This window comes from Oryctolagus cuniculus, chromosome 7 (assembly GCF_051225735.1).
Source record: "Oryctolagus cuniculus isolate XC-2025 breed Fujian yellow rabbit chromosome 7, ASM5122573v1, whole genome shotgun sequence".
NCBI classification, from domain to species: domain Eukaryota; kingdom Metazoa; phylum Chordata; class Mammalia; order Lagomorpha; family Leporidae; genus Oryctolagus; species Oryctolagus cuniculus.
Genome location: NC_142873.1, coordinates 164,512,791 through 164,529,478, shown reverse-complemented (window position 1 = coordinate 164,529,478; position 16,688 = coordinate 164,512,791). Strand labels below are relative to the sequence as shown.

The following is a 16,688-nucleotide window of genomic DNA, read 5'->3' as shown; positions in this document are numbered from 1 at the left end:
GCTGACGACAGGACGTCCCCACCCCCAGGTTCTACGCCGCGGAGATCTGCATCGCCCTCAACTTCCTGCACGAGAGAGGGATCATCTACCGGGACCTGAAGCTGGACAACGTCCTCCTGGACGCCGACGGCCACATCAAGCTCACGGACTACGGCATGTGCAAGGTGGGCGGCGCGGCCCTGCTCCCCGCGCGGCCTCCGGGCTCGGGCGGCGCCCGGCCTCCCCGGAGCAGCTGACGAAGTGGCTGTCCCCACAGGAAGGCCTGGGCCCCGGCGACACGACCAGCACTTTCTGTGGGACCCCAAATTACATCGCCCCAGAAATCCTGCGGGGAGAAGAGTACGGTGAGCACGTGGGGCCCGGGTGGGGGCAGGGAGACCACCTTGCCCCCCAGAAGCCCCCTGGTGAGGTCATTTCAGCAGGAGTGGGGCAGGCAGGGCTCCCAGCCCAGCGCTGGGAAGGGACTGTATCCGTGTGTCCCTCGCAGAACTAACACGCATGCGCACGCGTGCACATGTTTGCCCGCACCCGCTCCACCTGGACGTCGTCACCCACGCAAGCCCCAACCCCGGGTGTCTCCTTGGTGGAGGGGTCTGGACGGGGCCCTCCCGTTACGTGGGGAGGAGACACGGGGTGCAAAGGCGAACCCTGCCGGGGAGCAGCAGGCTCCGCCCAGGCGGCTGTGCAGGAACAGGCGAGGGCAGGGGGCTTCCCCAGGACCCCAGCCCTGTGGCCCAGGCGCACCTTTCTGCTCCTTGACTTGGGGGGAGCACAGTGTGCACGCCTGTGTGCTGTGCACCTGCACCTGTGTGTGACCCATATGTGAGTGTGTGTTGTGCGTGTGCACACGTGCGTGCTTACATGTGTACCTCTGTGCTGTGCACGCATGTGTGGCCCTCCTGTGCACATATGTGCTGTGCACCTGCACACGTGTGTGGCCCTCCTGTGATCATATTGTGCCTGTGCACACGTGTGCAGCCCGCTCATCAGTGCCTGGCGTGCATGTGTGTACTCATGTGGGTGTAACGTGTTCACCGCATGTCTGTGCCTGTGCACGGTGTGTACCACGTACTGCTGTGTGTCTGGGGGGGTTGTGTGCACCTGTGCGTTGTCCATGAGGTTCCTAAAGAAGCATGTCTCAGGTGTGGCTTCAGGTCCGTGGTGGCGGGGGTAGGCACTGGTCCTCGGGGTAGCTGGGCTCCCGGAATCACCCAGTGGCTAGCAGAGGAAGGACAGCAGTTGGTGGGACCAGAACGCTGCCCTGCACGTGATGGGGGCAGCAAGCAGTGGACTGTGGGCAGTGCCAGCGCCCAGACAGCTGGTGTCCATGGGCGGGCAGAAGTCCCTCCCACGCCCCGCGTCCACTGCGGCACGCTCCCCACCAGTGCTCGAGCTCCTGTCTCAGAACAGGCATTTGTGGGATCAGTCACGTTGTAGGCAGACTGGACGGCTCTTCACATGGGGCGAGGTGGGGGTCAGAGGTGCCCAGTGACCCCTGGAAAACCCGCAGTGTCGGGCCAGCTTTGAGGCCTGAGCAGGCGTCTGTGCTCTGGCTGGTAACGCTGGGGAGGCCCAGCCGCTGGGGAAGCGGACGCTGCCTCCTCCGAAGACCGGAGATCCTGCCCCGGCCCACCGGAGAGGTGGGGAGGGTCACGCCCGCCTGACGGCTGCCCGCTCTGGCCCAGGGTTCAGCGTGGACTGGTGGGCGCTGGGCGTTCTCATGTTTGAGATGATGGCCGGGCGCTCCCCCTTCGACATCATCACCGACAACCCTGACATGAACACGGAGGACTACCTTTTCCAAGGTGCGTGGGCCTGGCCCTGCTTGCCCCGCAGATGTGTGGACGAGGGGCCCAGGCCCCCGCATGCATGCCCCTGGCCAGTTCCCTTCCGCAGACGGGCTCTCAGAGTCTCGCAAGCAAGAGGACAGCCGTGGGGCCCCAGGAAAGAGAGTCTGCCCTGGCCAGGTGCCCACCTGGAGCAGAACACGGCCCTTGCCCTCCTGCGCCTGGCCCAGAGTTAGTTGGGAGCCCAGTGCAGGACCTGTGGCGCCCTCTAGTGGCGCCTGTGCAGAGGCTTCCACTGGCCCACCTGGCCAGAGGCAGCTGGTTCCTACTGGGTGGTACAGCCGAAGGCCTGGGAGGACGGAGCAGTGGGAAGGGGCTGGGGGCTGACGCCCCAGCGCCCAAAGCCCCGATCGGAAATGCCGCCCGGGCCTCGCCCTTGCAGTCATCCTGGAGAAGCCGATCCGGATCCCCCGGTTCCTGTCCGTCAAGGCCTCCCACGTCTTGAAAGGCTTTTTAAACAAGGTGCGCGCTCTGCTTCCAAGTGTCTCCCCCGGCAGGGAGTGGGGACGGAGCTGCAGGTGCTGCAGTGGGGCGGGTGTGGCCAGCTGTGGGTTCGCAAGTCTGCATTTGTGTCCTCAGTTCACAGAGTAAAGCCACAGCAGGGGGTGCAGGAGGCTGGTGTGGGGCATGGGAGGGTGGAGGAGGGGGGTGTGGAGTGGGGGGGTGCAGGAGGCCGGTGTGGGGAGTGGGAGGGTGGAGGAGGGGGGGTGTGGAGTGGGGGGGTGCAGGAGGCTGGTGTGGGGCGTGGGAGGGTGGGGGGGGTGTGGAGTGGGGGGGTGCAGGAGGCTGGTGTGGGGAGTGGGGGTGCAGAAGGGCGGGGCTGGTTCCCTGTGCTCAGAGGCACTTGGGATCTCTGGGGAAGCAGGGCCACCTCTGCTTGGCCTGATTTGTCCTTTGACCTCTCCCCCCAGGACCCCAAAGAGAGGCTTGGTTGCCGGCCACAGACTGGTTTTTCTGACATCAAATCTCACGCGTTTTTCCGCAGCATAGACTGGGACCTGGTAAGGCAGCACGTCTGGCGGGCGGGCAGGGCCGGGGCGGGTGGGCAGGTAGGGCTGGGGTGAGTGACTGCAGGGCCCCTCCCCGCAGGGCCCCCAGCAGGGAACCGGAGACAGCTTGGAGCCTGTGGCTGGTGCTTCCCGGCCATCGCCATCGTGGGCCTGCAGGGACACGCTGGGCGTGGTCTACACTGCCCGGGGGCTCTGAGAGGGGTAGCTCGGGGGCTGGCCCCGGGAGAGGCATTTTCGCTGGTTTCGCCGCTGGCTTCTACAGCCTGCCTGGTCTCCCTTGGGCGTCTGGCTGCTGCACTGGGCTGGCCAGTGGCACCCGGGTTGGCCTTCCGTGCTGTGGTTCCTGAGGCAAAGGAAAACGGAATTTCAAGATAAACAGTCACAGTTACTGAAATACAACCTTTACGTGCTCTCTCAGGATGTAAAACATTAGGTAGCTTATCAAGTCAACTTTTGTAAAAGATTCATTTATTTGTTTGAAAAGCGAGTGGCACACACAGAGAGATCTTCCACCTGCTGGGCCACTCCCCGAACGGTCAGCACTGGACCAGGCTGAAGCCGGGAGCCTGAGTCTGGCTCTCCACGTGGAGGGGAGGGGCCTGCCACGTGCGCCATCACCACTGCCTCCAGGCCGTTCGCAGGGAGCTGGATCAGACGCGGAGCAGCCGGGACTCGATCGGCGCCCGTGTGGGTGCCGGCGCCCCAGGCGGTGGCTTCACCGGCTGCACCACAGCGCTGGTCCCCTCCAACCCGAGCTCAGGCGTAGCAGGGAGAAAGCCGTCCTCCGTGGTGGGCGCCTCCTGCCTGGGCTCTTCCCTTTGGGCACAGCGACTGTTGGCCTTGTGCCAGGGCGTTGCGTCTCGGGTGTGTGGGACCCTCGGAGGAGAGGGAAGCTGCTGTCGCCCAGGCCTTCGGGCTCTCCTGAGCAGGGCAGACCCTGTTGCAGGAGCCCTGGGGCCTGTCGGGGCCAAGCGTGCAGGACGTGGCTGTCGGGGTGAGGCCCATCCCACAGCAGCTGAGTGGCGGCAGCACCCAGAGGTCAGTCCCTCCCTCGCGCCCTCTGGGTCCGCAGGAGTGCAGCACCCCTGTGGGTGAGCGAGAGGACGAGCCAGAGTGCACGTCTGGTGCCACGATGAGGCTGGGTAACCCAGGAACACCGCCCCAGCTCCGTAGCCCCAGGCCAAGGCACCTGCCAGTGTGCGGGGAGGGGAGGCGTTGGTGCTCCTAGGATGGTGCTGGGACACCGCCACCCCAGGGGGCGCCCGCCCTGCTCCCCCGGGACCCACGGCCCCCACGGCCCCCACGGCCCCCACGGCCCCCACGCTGCACTGGTTGAGCCCCAGCACACTGAGACGGTCTCAGCACAGGTGTGTGCCACAGGGCGCCGTGCAGCAGGCCCCTGTGTGGGGCACACGACCCTCTGCCCGCTCTCGGCTCAGCCACGGCTCAGGGCTGCCGCGGCCATTCCCTGCCGCCCGCTTCTCCCGCCCATGGGCCCTTGTGGTTTGAAGTTGGCATCTAAACCGTCAGGGCCTGCTGATGGAGGACAGGCCCCGCGGGGGGCGGAGGCGATGCGGGCCCAGCCCTTCCTGACCAGGGTCCAGGTGTCCCGGCCACGCCCTGCCCCCCCCCCCCCGGCGCCACCTGGCTGCTCCCAGCAGGTCTCAGTGCAGCTGGGACTTGTGGGTATTTTGTCATAATTTTTTTAAGAGATTTACTTATTTGAAAGGCAGAGTTAGAGATAGGGAGAGAGAGCGAGCGAGGTCTGCCATCCTCTGGGTCACGTCACCAAATGGCCACATGGGCCAGAGCTGGGCCGGGGTCTCCCACGTGGGCGCAGGGGCCGAACACTTGGACCAGCCTCCTTTCTTTCCCGGGTGCACTAGCAGGGAGCTTGCGGGGCTGTCACCCGCTGTGTCCCAGTGCCCGCCCCTTATCCTAAACTTTGCATCTTAAGGAACAACACGGCCAGCGTTCAGACCAGGCGCTGTTGAGACCCTGGGTCTGCGGCGTGGCCTGTGAGCTCCGTCCAGCAGGGAGCGCGCCCGTCTCGCCCGTGGGCGTGTGAGCTCCGTCCAGCAGGGAGCGCGCCCGTCTCGCCCGTGGGCGTGTGAGCTCCGTCCAGCAGGGAGCGCGCCCGTCTCGCCCGTGGGCGTGTGAGCTCCGTCCAGCAGGGAGCGCGCCCGTCTCGCCCGTGGGCGTGTGAGCTCCATCCAGCAGGGAGCGCGCCCGTCTCACCCGTGGGCGTGAGCTCCGTCCAGCAGGGAGCGCGCCCGTCTCGCCCGTGGGCGTGAGCTCCGTCCAGCAGGGAGCGCGCCCGTCTCGCCCGTGGGCGTGTGAGCTCCGTCCAGCACGGAGCGCGCCCGTCTCGCCCGTGGGCGTGTGAGCTCCGTCCAGCAGGCTCACCGCCCGTCTCGCCCGTTCCCCCAGCTGGAGAAGAAGCAGGCGCTGCCCCCGTTCCAGCCACAGATCACGGACGACTACGGCCTGGACAACTTCGACACGCAGTTCACCAGCGAGCCTGTGCAGCTGACCCCAGACGACGAGTGAGTCCCGCCTGCCGCAGGGCGGCCCCACTTCCGCCCCGGGCTGGGGGAGGAGGGAGGAGCCCCACGGGATGCCGCCACCCTCCCCTGCGCTTCCAGGGACGTCATCAAGAGGATCGACCAGTCCGAGTTCGAAGGCTTCGAGTACATCAACCCACTCCTGCTCTCCACTGAGGAGTCCGTGTGAGGCCGGCGCAGCCCCGCCGTGGACACGCCTGTGAATGACCCTTGACCTTTATCCTGAACCACAGCATATGCATGCCAGGCTGGGCACGAGGCTCAGGACCGGCCGGCGCCCGGGCCCAGCGAGGCAGGCTCCGCGCCGCGGACGCCGAGGGCAGACTTGCACGGCCCTCAGAGACAGAACTCGGTGCCCCGACCTCTGCGCCAGGAAGCTGGCGTGTCCTGTCCCGAGGAATAAAATGTGCCGATGATGTCCAGGCCTCCCTGGCGCCTTTATTCCGTGAGCCCGCCGCGCCCCCGCCGCGTTGGCAGCAGGACGCGGAGTCGCGGTAAGTCGAGTTGGTGCCTGGCGGGCGTCGTCGGTGGAGCGCCGGCCGTGGGGAGGAGGCCGGGTACAGGTTCTGAGGCGTGCTCTCCAGAGCACCAGCAGACCAAAAACAGCGAACAGAAGTCCACACCAGAGCTGCACAAAATATATTTCTGGAAACAGCCGCGCCTCCGTTCTGTCTTGTGTTACGTGGATTTCTGGAAACTTTATCACTCACACAAAGCTCAGAGGACTCCAGGAGTCACGCACGACGAACCCTCGAACCCTCGCCCTCAACGCCCCACCCCGGCTGCCGCCTCGGAGAGGGACACCTGGACGCGGCCCGGCCGGCCCAAGGGCAGGCACTGGGGTTTGGGTCTTTGCGCGCCCTTAGCACGGACGGGCGCGGTGCAGCCGTGGCGGAAGGGGAGGGGCCGCGTGGCCATGGGGGCTCCCGCCCCACCCGGGCCAGGCAGTCTGGGAGAGGGCACCTCGCCCCACACTGCCTTCTCAGGGCTGAGCTCACACCCGGGCCTGGGACGCTAGGGTGGGACAGGGACAGGGACAGGCAGCCCCCCAGCCTGGGCTTCTGGCCACAAGTCAGGGTGCGTTTGAACCAGCACCCCCACTCTCCCAGAATGGTGTCAGGCCCCAGCCCCGGCCCCCCCGACGCCTTCCAGGGAGGGGCTGACAAGTGCCCTTGGGCGGCCACACTCCCTGCGTGGCCCCCACGCTCCCTGCGTGGCCCCCGCGCGCAGGACGTGGACATGCCCAGCAGAAGGGAGGTTTCTGCAGGCATGGGTTTTCACAAGTAAACTGACGGATGTTTCAGCGTAGCCTGCGGCGAAGGGCTGAGCAGGGGCCGTGGGCTTGCTCGGTGGTGGGCTTGCTCGGTGGACGGACGCGTGGAGCCCGGCGTGCTGCCCACCCGACCGCAATGAAAACGCTCATGTAGGAAGCAAAGGTTGCCAAGCCACTCTCAGACGTTTTTAAAGATTTATTTGAAAGAGTAACCGAGAGCGAGCTGCTGTCCACTGGTTCACTCCGCCTAGGGTCGCAGCGGCCAGGCCCAGGCCAGTCTGGAGCCAGGAGCCCAGAACGCCATGCAGGTCCACAGCTGGCGAGGACCCAGGTGCCCCCACCCCCAGCCCCGGGCTCGCAGCAGGGGGAGGGGCAGACTCCCCAGCTGGCCGCTGCCCCCACCCCCGCCTCCCTGCCCGGGCCACACGTGCCGCCCCATCGGAGTCCACTCCGGCCGCGGGGCAGCCCGTGCGTCTGGCGCTGGGCCACAGCAGTCCCTGACCCGTGCCATCCCCATCTTGCGTATTCGGAGCGCCGGCGGCTGAGGTGGGCCCAGGGCTCTCGGGGCCGGCGGGGACCCTGGGCGGTCAGCATCCGAGTGCCCCTGGCCCAGGTGCTGTTCCCTTGCGACATGACTGCCCCCGCCCCGGAGCAGCCTCTCAGGTACCCAGCTACACTGAGGGAAAGTGGGCTCACGTGGTCAGGAGCGCGTGGCAGCGCCGGCCAGTCCTGGCTGTGGGGCCCAGGTGTGCGGCCTTGGGGGCGGGCGCCTGCACGCCTTCCTCCGCCGCTGGGCTCCGGGACTCACGCCAGCGGCCCCTGCCCACACTCGGGCTCTGGCCCTGGGCCAGGAGTCCCACCCTCGGCTCCCCAGGTCTGAGGCCCCCGGGTCCTCGCGTGGGGCAGGTCCCACCCCACATCCCAGGGCCTGGTTCCAGTCCTGGCTCCTCTGCACCTCTGACCTGGCCGCGTGCTCACGCAGACGGCGACAGCCCAGGGCCCCTGCCCCCGCGAGGGACGCGGAGGGAGCTCTGGCTGCAGCCTGGCCCGGCCCTGGCCGTTACAGGCACGTGGGAGGTCTGCCGTCGACGGGAGACGTCTCGTGTCCCTCTCCTGCCCCCTGGAGAACCCCACGCCACACCGGCCTCCTGCTCAGGGGATGACTTCCGGGCCTTCCGCGCGCGCCTTTTCCAAAAAGGAAAGTGCGCGTCTCCCGCTGAGCTTTCACGGCGTGCGCGGACGGGGCGGGACCCGGCCAGGCCCAGAGCCCCGCGAGGACCCACCGCCCACGCGGTGCACCGGCCCGCCCACCGCCAAGGCCCCTTCACACCACGGATGGCGAGGCCCAGGTGGGCTGAAGTCACTCCCTTCTCCAGGCGCTGGGGTCTGAGGGCCGCCCCTGGGTCCTCGTGTGGCATGGACAGCGCTGCAGAGCCCGGGGTGGCCCCCTCCAGCCCCGCCCTCACAAAGGCCCCACTTCCGCCACCGTCACCTTGGGGACCAGGATTCCAGAGCCGCGTCGCAGAGGGACACGGGGAGCAGCTGAGCCCCACGTCCACCTCGGCACAAGGAACACGGGGGGGGGGGGGTGACAGGGCGGGGGGGGTGACAGGGCAGGGGGGGCGACAGGGCGGGGGTGGGGGGCGACAGGGCAGGGGTGGAAGGCGACAGGGCGGGGGGGGTGACAGGGCAGGGGGGGCGACAGGGCAGGGGTGGGGGGCGACAGGGCAGGGGTGGAAGGCAACAGGGCGGGGGGGTGACAGGGCGGGGGTGGAGGGTGACAGGGCAGGGGTGGAAGGCAACAGGGCGGGGGGGTGACAGGGCAGGGGGCGGTGACAGGGCAGGGGTGGGGGCGGTGACAGGGTGGGGGTGGAGGGTGACAGGACGGGGCCGCCTGCCCTGCCCCCGGCCAGCGCCCATCCCAGAGGAGCCCAGGCCTCTGCCTCCTGAGATGCCTGTGCAGCCCTCGGCCCAAGCGTGGCTCCGACGGTCACCACACCACGTCTTCCGTGCTCTCAGCCAGGCACTGGGCAAGGTGGCTGTCAACGTCCAGCTGCGCCAGCCTGTGAGAGAAGGCGGTCATGGCCACCTCCGCCCGGCCAAAGCCAGGCCTGGGCGCTCTGCTGGGCCCAGCAAGCCCTGGACCGGGGGGAGCGTCCCTCCAGCTCCCAGGCCCACCCAGGTTTCTGTGGCTGAGCTGGGGGACCCGGCCTGGGGCCTTCCTGGGAAGCGACCCCAAGCCCACTGCAGCACAGGGGATGGCGCCTCCCACAGGGCCCGGCCCTCCCCGCGCCGTCAGGTGTCCACCAGTAAGCAGCCAGGCCAGCCCTGCCCAGCCCTCAGCCGGGAAGGAGCACGCGTGCCCGTGGGACGGAGACCAGCACAGAGGCCACAGCCGGTGTCCCCGTGCTGACTCGAGCCCAGCCGCTCCGCGCTGCCTGCTCGCCTGCTCGGGAGCTCCTGGCTCAGCCTGGCTGCCGCGGGCCGTGGCGGCCACTTGGCCAGTGAAGATCTCCCTCCTCCCGGGCGGAGGACCGAGGCGCCACGGAGACACGCCCCCCGCGCCCTCCCTGAGACGCTGAGGGGCTCCCGGGAGGCAGTGCCGCGGCCCGGCGCTCGGGGAGAGCTGGACGGAGCTCCAGGCTCCCGGCTTCAGCCTGACCCGGCCCTCGCTGCAGTGGCCATCTGGGGCGTGAGCCAGCGGAGGCGCTGTCGCTGTCTCTCTCTGCCTTTCAACTAAGTTTTTAAATAAATGAGTAAAAGTCCAAGGGCATCCAGGCCGGTGGGGATTCCCGCAGACCCCGCCCAGCAACGAGAGCTTTTCTTCCCCACATCTGCGCCCGCCCTGGGCTCCTGCCGAGCCTGGGGGCGGGCAGCTGGCACGGGGCAGCAGGGGCTCGGCCCAACACTGCCACCAGCCCTGGACAGGAGCAGCACCAGAGGGCGAGCCCCGGAGACAACCCCGGCACCTGCCGGCTCCAGCTCCGCGGAGACCAATCCCGCGCCTGCTGCCCGGCTGCAGGCCTGTTCTGGCCACGACTCCCCCAGCGACGGCCCATGCAGGTCCTGATGGTGCAGACGGCGCGGGAGGGGCCACCTGCAACGCCACAACCCCACGTGCGCGGGCCCCGCACCCACGTGGGAGACCAGGAAACAGTGCCGGGGAGCGGACGTGGGTGGAGACTCCGTCCCTGCCCCTCAGTGCCAGGCGCCCACCCCCACGCCCGCTCGCTGGAATCTCCCCTGCGGCTGCCTGCGCTTCCGGAGACTGAGGACCCCGGCCTAACTCTCTGAAAGAGGCAGAGGCTCCGCCCAGGGTCACTCCCCAAATGGCCAGGCCGGGCCGGGCCAGGGGCTCCACCTGCGTCTCCCGGATGTGTGCAGGGTCCGAGCACTTGGGCCGTGTCTGCTGCCTCCCAGGCCGTCAGCAGAGCCACTCTAGGAGCCGAGCAGCCTGGGTTCACACAGCACTCGCAGGGGGCGGAGGCTGCAATCCAGGGAGGGCCAGGAACCCGGCGCCTGCCAGCCAGCGCCTGCAGAGCCGCCGAACTCTGACTGCACATCGGTGTCGAGGCCAGGATCCCACCTGGGGCCCGAGCGCAAGAGCCAAGGCCCCACCGGGAATCGGCAGCCCAAATGCGAGGTTTAACTTCCTGCCAAAACCAGGTTCAAACCCCTTATTTAAAAAAAGATTTAGGGACCAGTGCTGTTGCGTAAAGCCACCGCCTGCAGCACTGGCATCCCATACGGGCACCAGTTTGAGTCCCGCTGCCCCACTCTGATCCCGCTCTCTGCTGTGGCCTGGGACAGCAGTGGAAGATGGCCAAGTGCTTGGGCCCTGCACCCGCGTGGGAGACCTGGGAGAGGCTCCAGGCTCCTGACTGGCACAGACATTTAGGGAGTGAACCAGCAGATGGAAGACCTCTCTGTCTCTCTCTCTCTCTAACTCTACCTTTCAAATAAATAAATAAGTCTTAAAAAATACATATCTATCCTTTTTTTAAAAGACTTGTTTGATGGGCAGAGTTAGAGAGAGAGACCTTCCATCCACAGGTTCACTCCCCAGATGGCTGCCACAGCTGGGGCTGGGCCAGACCGAAGCAGGAGCAAGAAACTCCTTCCGGTCTCCCACACGGGTTCGGGGCCAAGCGCCGGACCATCTCCCGCTGCCTCCCCAGGCCACCAGCAGAGAGCTGGATCGGAAGTGGAGCAGCCGGCCCTGCAGCCTAAGCCACTGTGCCACGGCGCCAGCCCCAATATATACGCTTTTAAAAAAAGAAAGCTCGGGCTGGCGCTGTGGCACACCGGGTAACGCCGCCATCTGCAGTGCCGGCATCCCCTGTGGGCGCCAGTCAGAGTCCCGGCTGCTCCACTTCCCATCCAGCTCCCTGCTGTGGCCTGGGAGGGCAGTGGAGGACGGCCCAGGTCCTCGGGCCCCTGCACCCACGTGGGAGACCCAGAGGGAGCTCCTGGCTCCTGGCTTTGTCCTGGCCTGGGAGTGAACCATCGGATGGAAGACCTCCCTCTCCCTCTCTCTGTGTAACTCTAAGTTAATTAATTAATTAATCTTCAAAAAAAACGCACTGGACCAGAAGCTCAGAGTGAAGGACACCCCTCCCCCGCCCCCCACCCGCGTGGTCCCAGGAGGAAACTGGTGCAGGGACCACTGTGGGCCGAGGCCAGCTCCCTGCACACCGCCCACACGGCCTGAGGCAGGGGTCGGAGCCGGCCAGCCCCCACCTGCACCCCGCACCAAGGCAGACCCGGGGCCGCACTCAGCCCCGCACGGAAGCGCCTGGCTTCCCGCCAACGCGCACCGGGGACGCCGTGGCGCCGGCGCCCACTCGGGTCCCTGCCACCCACGGGGGAGGCCCGGCCCCGCCCTGGCCGCTGGAGCCGCCTGGGCAGCGAGCCAGTGGGAGGCATGCTTCCTCCTTCTGCCTCTCAGCCGGCAGCTTCCCTGTCCCTTAGCTGCCAGAGCTGAGCTGGGCACCCCTGGCTGCGGTTTCCATGCGGGGCTGGGGTCCGCAGGATGGGGCTGGGGTCGCAGGGCAGGGCTGGGGTCCGCAGAGCACGGCTGGGGTCACAGGGCAGGGCTAGGGTCGCAGGGCGGGGCTGGGGTCGCAGGGCGGGGCTGGGGTCCGCAGAGCACGGCTGGGGTCACAGGGCAGGGCTGGGGTCACAGGGCAGGGCTGGGGTCAGCAGGGCAGGGCTGGGGTCGCAGGGCGGGGCTGGGGTCCGCAGAACGGGGCTGGGGTCGCAGACCGGGGCTGGGGTCGCACTCACCCGGGGCCAAACTCCTTCTGGCACATGGGGCAGCTCTGCAGGGCCGGCGGCCTCCTCACGTCCGGCCGGTCGGGGGTCCCGGGCGACTCGGAGGCGGGGGGTGCCGGCTGGGGCCGCGCCCCCGCCCCGCGGAGCAGACGGTAGGAGCAGCGTGAGCCCCCCGCGGGCTGCGGGAACGGCGTCCAGCTGAAGGTCTGGGGTCCGACGGAGAAGGCCTCGCAGGGGTCCGCGGGCTCCGGGCCGCGTCCCGGCTCCTGCAAGGCAGGGGTCGTCGCGCTGCGCCCTACCCGGCCCCCCCCCCGGGCGGCCCCGCAGCCCCGCGCGCTCACCTGGCCGGGGAAGGCGGGCAGCGGCGGCACCTCGCCGTCCAGGCGCAGGTCCGCGCTCACCGTGCGCAGCAGCGCGGCCCACAGCTCGCACTCGCCGCCGGGCAGGAACCAGGGGCGGCCGCTGCGGGGCAGGGCGGCAGGGGCGCGTCGGCGCGGGGCGGGCCGGGGGCCGCGGGGCGCGGGGCGCGGGGCGCCCCCACCCAACCCCCGCCCCGCACTCACCCGCCCTCCGAGGCCGGCCTCCGGCGGCTCAACCGCAACCGTGGCCTCTTGGCCGCCTCCATCAGCCCCGAGAGCGCGCGCACCGGAAAAGGACGCCGGCGGGGCCCCGCCCCGGATGCCGCCCCGGCCCCGCCCCAAGGACCCAGGCCCCGCCCCTAACCCGGCCCTGCCCCTCACCTGCAGAAACCGGCCCGCCCCGACAGGAGCCCCGCCCAGCCAGGGCCCCGCCCCCACAGGAGCCCCGCCCGCCCAGGAGCCCCGCCCGCCCAGGCCCGCTCCCACAGGAGCCCCGCCCTCCCAGGCCCCGCCCCACAGGAGGCCCGCCCCCACACGGAGTCCCGCCCCACGTGGAGCGCGGCCCGCCCAGCCCCGCCCCCCGTCAGCGCTCGCCGGGTCCCGGGCCCCGGGCTCCGCGCCTGGACAGAAGCCGGCCCCCGAGACCCACCCGCAGCCGGCCGAGCGGCCCCCGGGAGGCTCCCGCCGCCCACTCCTCAGGCCGCGAGTTGCACCCGCCTCAGACAAGGTCGAGCCCAAGGTGTCCCGACCCCCACCCTTGGGGAAGCTGAGGCCGGGGTCCCTCCCTCCGAGGGAGAGGAGGGGCGGGGCCGCCCAGCCGGCTGCTGCGCCCCCAGGAGGAGGCTTCCCGGTAGGGGCAGCGCCCAGGAGCCCCGGGAACCGTGTTCCCTGCGAGTACCGCGGCCGCAGGCCGCCCTGGCCCTGGCGCGCCTGGCCGTCCCCCCAGGAGGGCTGGTCACGGCGGTCACGCGCCGCCACGCAGCTTCCTTAGCAGGAGCCCACGCTGTCCAGACGAGCTTGGGGCCCTAACACCCTGCGTGGACCCGGCCGCCGGCCCTGCGGCTCCCGCCGGGCTCCGTCCAAGGCCGCCACGTGGTGGCAGCAGAAGCCCAGGCACCCTGTGCCGGCCCTGGCTGCGCCGGGTGCTCCGTGGGCCCAGCCCTCCCCAGCCCCTCCCGGCCCCTGCGGGGACCCCTCCCTGCCTGAGGCCTGCAGGGCCGAGTGGCAGCCCCACAACAGGGCACGGGCGCCCTTGCTGGTTTCCGCCATCCCCACCCCAGAAGCCTGGGCTGTGCTGGGGCCAGCGCCCCCGCCCTCCTCCCGTCAGCATGCTGCCCCTGCAGGCCTGGTCTCCTGCCCTCCCAAGAGGCTGGAGGTCGGTGGTCTGTGGAGCCTGCTGGGCCCGGGGGCATCACCGGGCCTCAGGCTGCCCTGTATCCCCGCTGCCCGAAGCGTGGGAGCCGGCCTGCACCCCACGTCGCCGAGGGGCCCAGCAGGCTGAGCGGGCGTCCCGAGCGTGCCCGGGGCCCGGCTCACCCCTGCAGGCAGTGCTCTGCGGAGGGCCCTGAGGAGGTGACCGGGGTCGGGCTGCTCTCGGGTGAGGGAGGCGGCCGGGCTGAGGTTGCAGGTGGTGGATGACCAGAGTCCCACGTGGCCTGCGTCCAGGGTCCCTGACTGGTTCCCTGCTGGCCCTGGCTCCAACGTCCCAGCTCTCAGCCTCTCCTGGGAGCGTCCCAGCCCTTCCTCTCCCTCCCACACTTTGGTTCCCCAACCTGGAGGGTGGCCCAGCTGCTCCTTGTCCCTGTCCCCAGACGCCCCGTGGTCCAATGCCAGCCTGCCCCGGGGATGCCCCCCAGCCGTTCTCTGCCTGTGCGCGGGGCAGACGTGTGTGCAGCAGGAGCAGGTGTGCACCTGCTGTGCCCAAGCAGGAGCTTCCCTGGGGGAGACACAGCACACCCCACCCCCGGGAGCCCAGACCCCAGCGCTCACCAAGGGCCTGCAGCAGCCGGTCCCTCCCAGGCCCTGCTGGGCACGCCAGGTCCCCTCCTCCACAGACCTCAGGTGGCCCAGCTTCCTCACACGGGGGGCCCGGCCACTTGGTCCCAGAGGGGCAGAATAGGGGAGGGGTCTCAAGTGGCCCAGATGGCCACAGGTGCCGAGACCAGGGAGGCACAGGAGGGGCCCCCACCTGGCCTCAGCTGTGCCACGGGGTCCACTTAAGCAGTGGCTCTCAGAGGGAGGCCTTGGGACGAGGAGCAGGCCCAGTGGTGACAGCCGTCCTCCTGGGGGCTCCACTGGACAGAGGGCCAGGTGGGGAGGTCCTTGACCTACAGCCTGGGACACTTTCCCAGGCAGGGGTGACCTCTGCCTCACTTGTCAGGAATCGCCACCCGCCCCGGGAAGGACCCCCTGACAGCCGCCTGCCCGCCCGGCCTGCACGGGGACCAGCCCCTCCGAGACCCTCTGGAGGGAGCAACGCGCGAAGAGCCCCCCACAAGCCCTCCCTGCGCCGTCAGCACGAGGCGTGGTGACGGGGGCTCCAGAGCTGAACTGGGTAGGAGGCTTTCACCCCCCCCCCCCAGATTCCCTTACTCATCTGAAAGGCGGAGTTACAGAGGAGGGGGAGACGGAGAGATCCTCCATCTGCTGGTTCACTCCCGGAACCAAAGCGGCCAGGGCTGGGCCCGGGTGAAGCCAGCAGCCCGGAGCGCCATCCAGGTCGCCCATGCGGGTGCAGCGGCCCAAACCCTGGAGTCTTCTGCTGCTTTCCCAGATGCATTAGCACGGGGCTGGATGGGAAGTGGAGCAGCGGGGACTTGAACTGGTGCCCACGCGGGATGCTGGCGCTGCGGGTGCCGGGGGCCTACCGCTTCTGAGAAGGGACTGAGCCTTCCGGGGAGTTAGTTTCTGGCTGGGACAGACACGAGCTGCAGAGACAAGTCTTTTAGGAACAAAACTCGCACTCAGGGCAGAGAGTGGGGGGTGCGCCCTCCGCCCCCCGCACCTGCAGCCTGGCTGGGCTGGAGCCTCCCCCTCCTCGTCTTGGCTTTGAACGTGATCACGTGATGCATTCGGGCAGGACGAGCCAGGCCTTTCTCCAAGGAGCCAGTTCCAGAAAGGGGGTGAGATGGGCTGGCCAGCAGGTCCCCCAGCAAGGAGCACCCTCCAGGTGGACTGGATGGGCTCCCCGCTCTGGCTTCTGCAGCGCTGGCCCCCGGGGTCACAGCCGGGGCTCCCCACGCGCCTCCACTCCAGCGCAGGGCTGGTCAGCACCAGCCCAGGTCAGCTTCCCGGCCGCACCCCGGCCCACTTGGCTCCCCCACACCCTCCTTGATTTCTTGGGGTTGGTTCAGCCTTCGGGGCACCCTAGAAACTCCGTCAAGACACGGCAGTGAGCAGAGCAGGCCCGGGGCCAGCGCAGTCTAGGAAGTAGCAGCACATGTGTCCACTGGGGTAGAGCGGGTGGGCACGCCGGGCACTGGACGCGTCAGATGGCAGAGGTGCCCTAGCGGTGCCCACTGGCTGGACACAGCTAGAGGCTAGGCGAGCTACCAGGCAGCGGGCTGTGCTCCCCACACCTGCTGGCCGGCGCGTGCCAGCAGGCAAAGCTGCCTGGAGCCAGGCACCGTGGCATTTACGGGGTGCGGGAGTGCCAGGCAGACAGGCTGTGTGTGATGTTGCCTGGGAGACGTTGCAGGAGAGCAAGCGTTTGGGCCCCCACCTGGGGTGCAGAGCGGGGGCACGCCACGGCGGCCTGGGGCTCCCTCGGGTTTCAGTGGGGCAGGTCGTGGCCGGGACCTGCCGGCGCTTGGCGGGCCGCCTGCTGAAGCCCAGTGCAGCCCGCAGCTCCCGGCCCCAGGGGCCCAGCAGCCAGGGGCACCTCGGGAAGCAGTCCGGCCCCGCTTCCGTCCCAGGCCGTCTGCTGGGCATCCGGAGCCGCGCCACCCCCCAGCATTCACGGCTGTCCACACCCTGGGCCAATGCCGTCGCGGCCCACAGCCCTGCAGCGGATCCTGCTCGCCCCAGGCCCCTCCCCAGCCTGCCTCTCCACCCCTTAGCCCCGTGGGGCTGTCCTGCGGGGCTGGGGTGCTGGCCCTTCCCCCGCTGTGAACCCAGCCCTTGTCCAGAGTCTCGTGGGTGCCCTGGCCCAGAGCAGTCAGCCGACTGACCCTCCCGGTGGGGGACTCTGGGCACCCACCCCCCAGGGAAGGGCAGGCAGGGACCAGGCTTCGGAGAGCTGTGGACCAAGCAGCGTCTGTCTGCCCAATTGTGTCCCCCGGCGACCTGGGAAAGCAGGCGTCGCCAAAGTAGCACGGTTAGGCTTGGCCCTCCGTCCACCATGACTACAAGAAAAGGAAACC

General features: G+C 69.1%; 2 protein-coding genes across 7 annotated transcripts in view; one reads left to right on the top strand and one right to left on the bottom strand.

Moving 5' to 3' along the window:
- Positions 1-5,839, top strand: part of PRKCZ (protein kinase C zeta) — an 82,666-nt gene extending 76,827 nt beyond the window's left edge. For 5 of the 6 annotated variants that reach the window (XM_070076674.2, XM_070076675.2, XM_070076677.2 and 2 more), the window contains 7 exons: positions 29-164; positions 257-344; positions 1,686-1,805; positions 2,230-2,309; positions 2,759-2,848; positions 5,288-5,403; positions 5,503-5,839. In XM_070076674.2, coding sequence (XP_069932775.1) covers positions 29-164; positions 257-344; positions 1,686-1,805; positions 2,230-2,309; positions 2,759-2,848; positions 5,288-5,403; positions 5,503-5,590 — 718 coding nt within the window. In that variant the 3' untranslated portion in view covers positions 5,591-5,839. 6 annotated transcript variants of the gene reach the window in all.
- Positions 5,840-6,875: 1,036 nt separating this feature from the next.
- Positions 6,876-12,677, bottom strand: FAAP20 (FA core complex associated protein 20). Its single transcript, XM_051839300.3, has 4 exons — positions 12,532-12,677; positions 12,310-12,430; positions 11,981-12,234; positions 6,876-8,757 (listed from the first exon to the last, which is right to left on the bottom strand). Exons 1-4 carry the CDS (start codon positions 12,591-12,593, stop codon positions 8,685-8,687), a joined length of 510 nt encoding a protein of 169 aa, XP_051695260.1. The 5' UTR covers positions 12,594-12,677; the 3' UTR covers positions 6,876-8,684.
- Between the last annotated feature and the right edge of the window lie 4,011 nt (positions 12,678-16,688).

Bases quoted from the DNA above. Each gene is read 5' to 3' on its own strand.
- FAAP20 (XM_051839300.3), bottom strand. From the start codon at position 12,593: ATGGAGGCGGCCAAGAGGCCACGGTTGCGGTTGAGCCGCCGGAGGCCG. The intron at 12,431-12,531 runs GTGAGTGCGGGG...CCTGCCCCGCAG, and splicing joins AGGCCGGCCTCGGAGGGCGG to CGGCCGCCCCTGGTTCCTGC. The intron at 12,235-12,309 runs GTGAGCGCGCGG...CCTGCCTTGCAG, and splicing joins TGCCCGCCTTCCCCGGCCAG to GAGCCGGGACGCGGCCCGGA.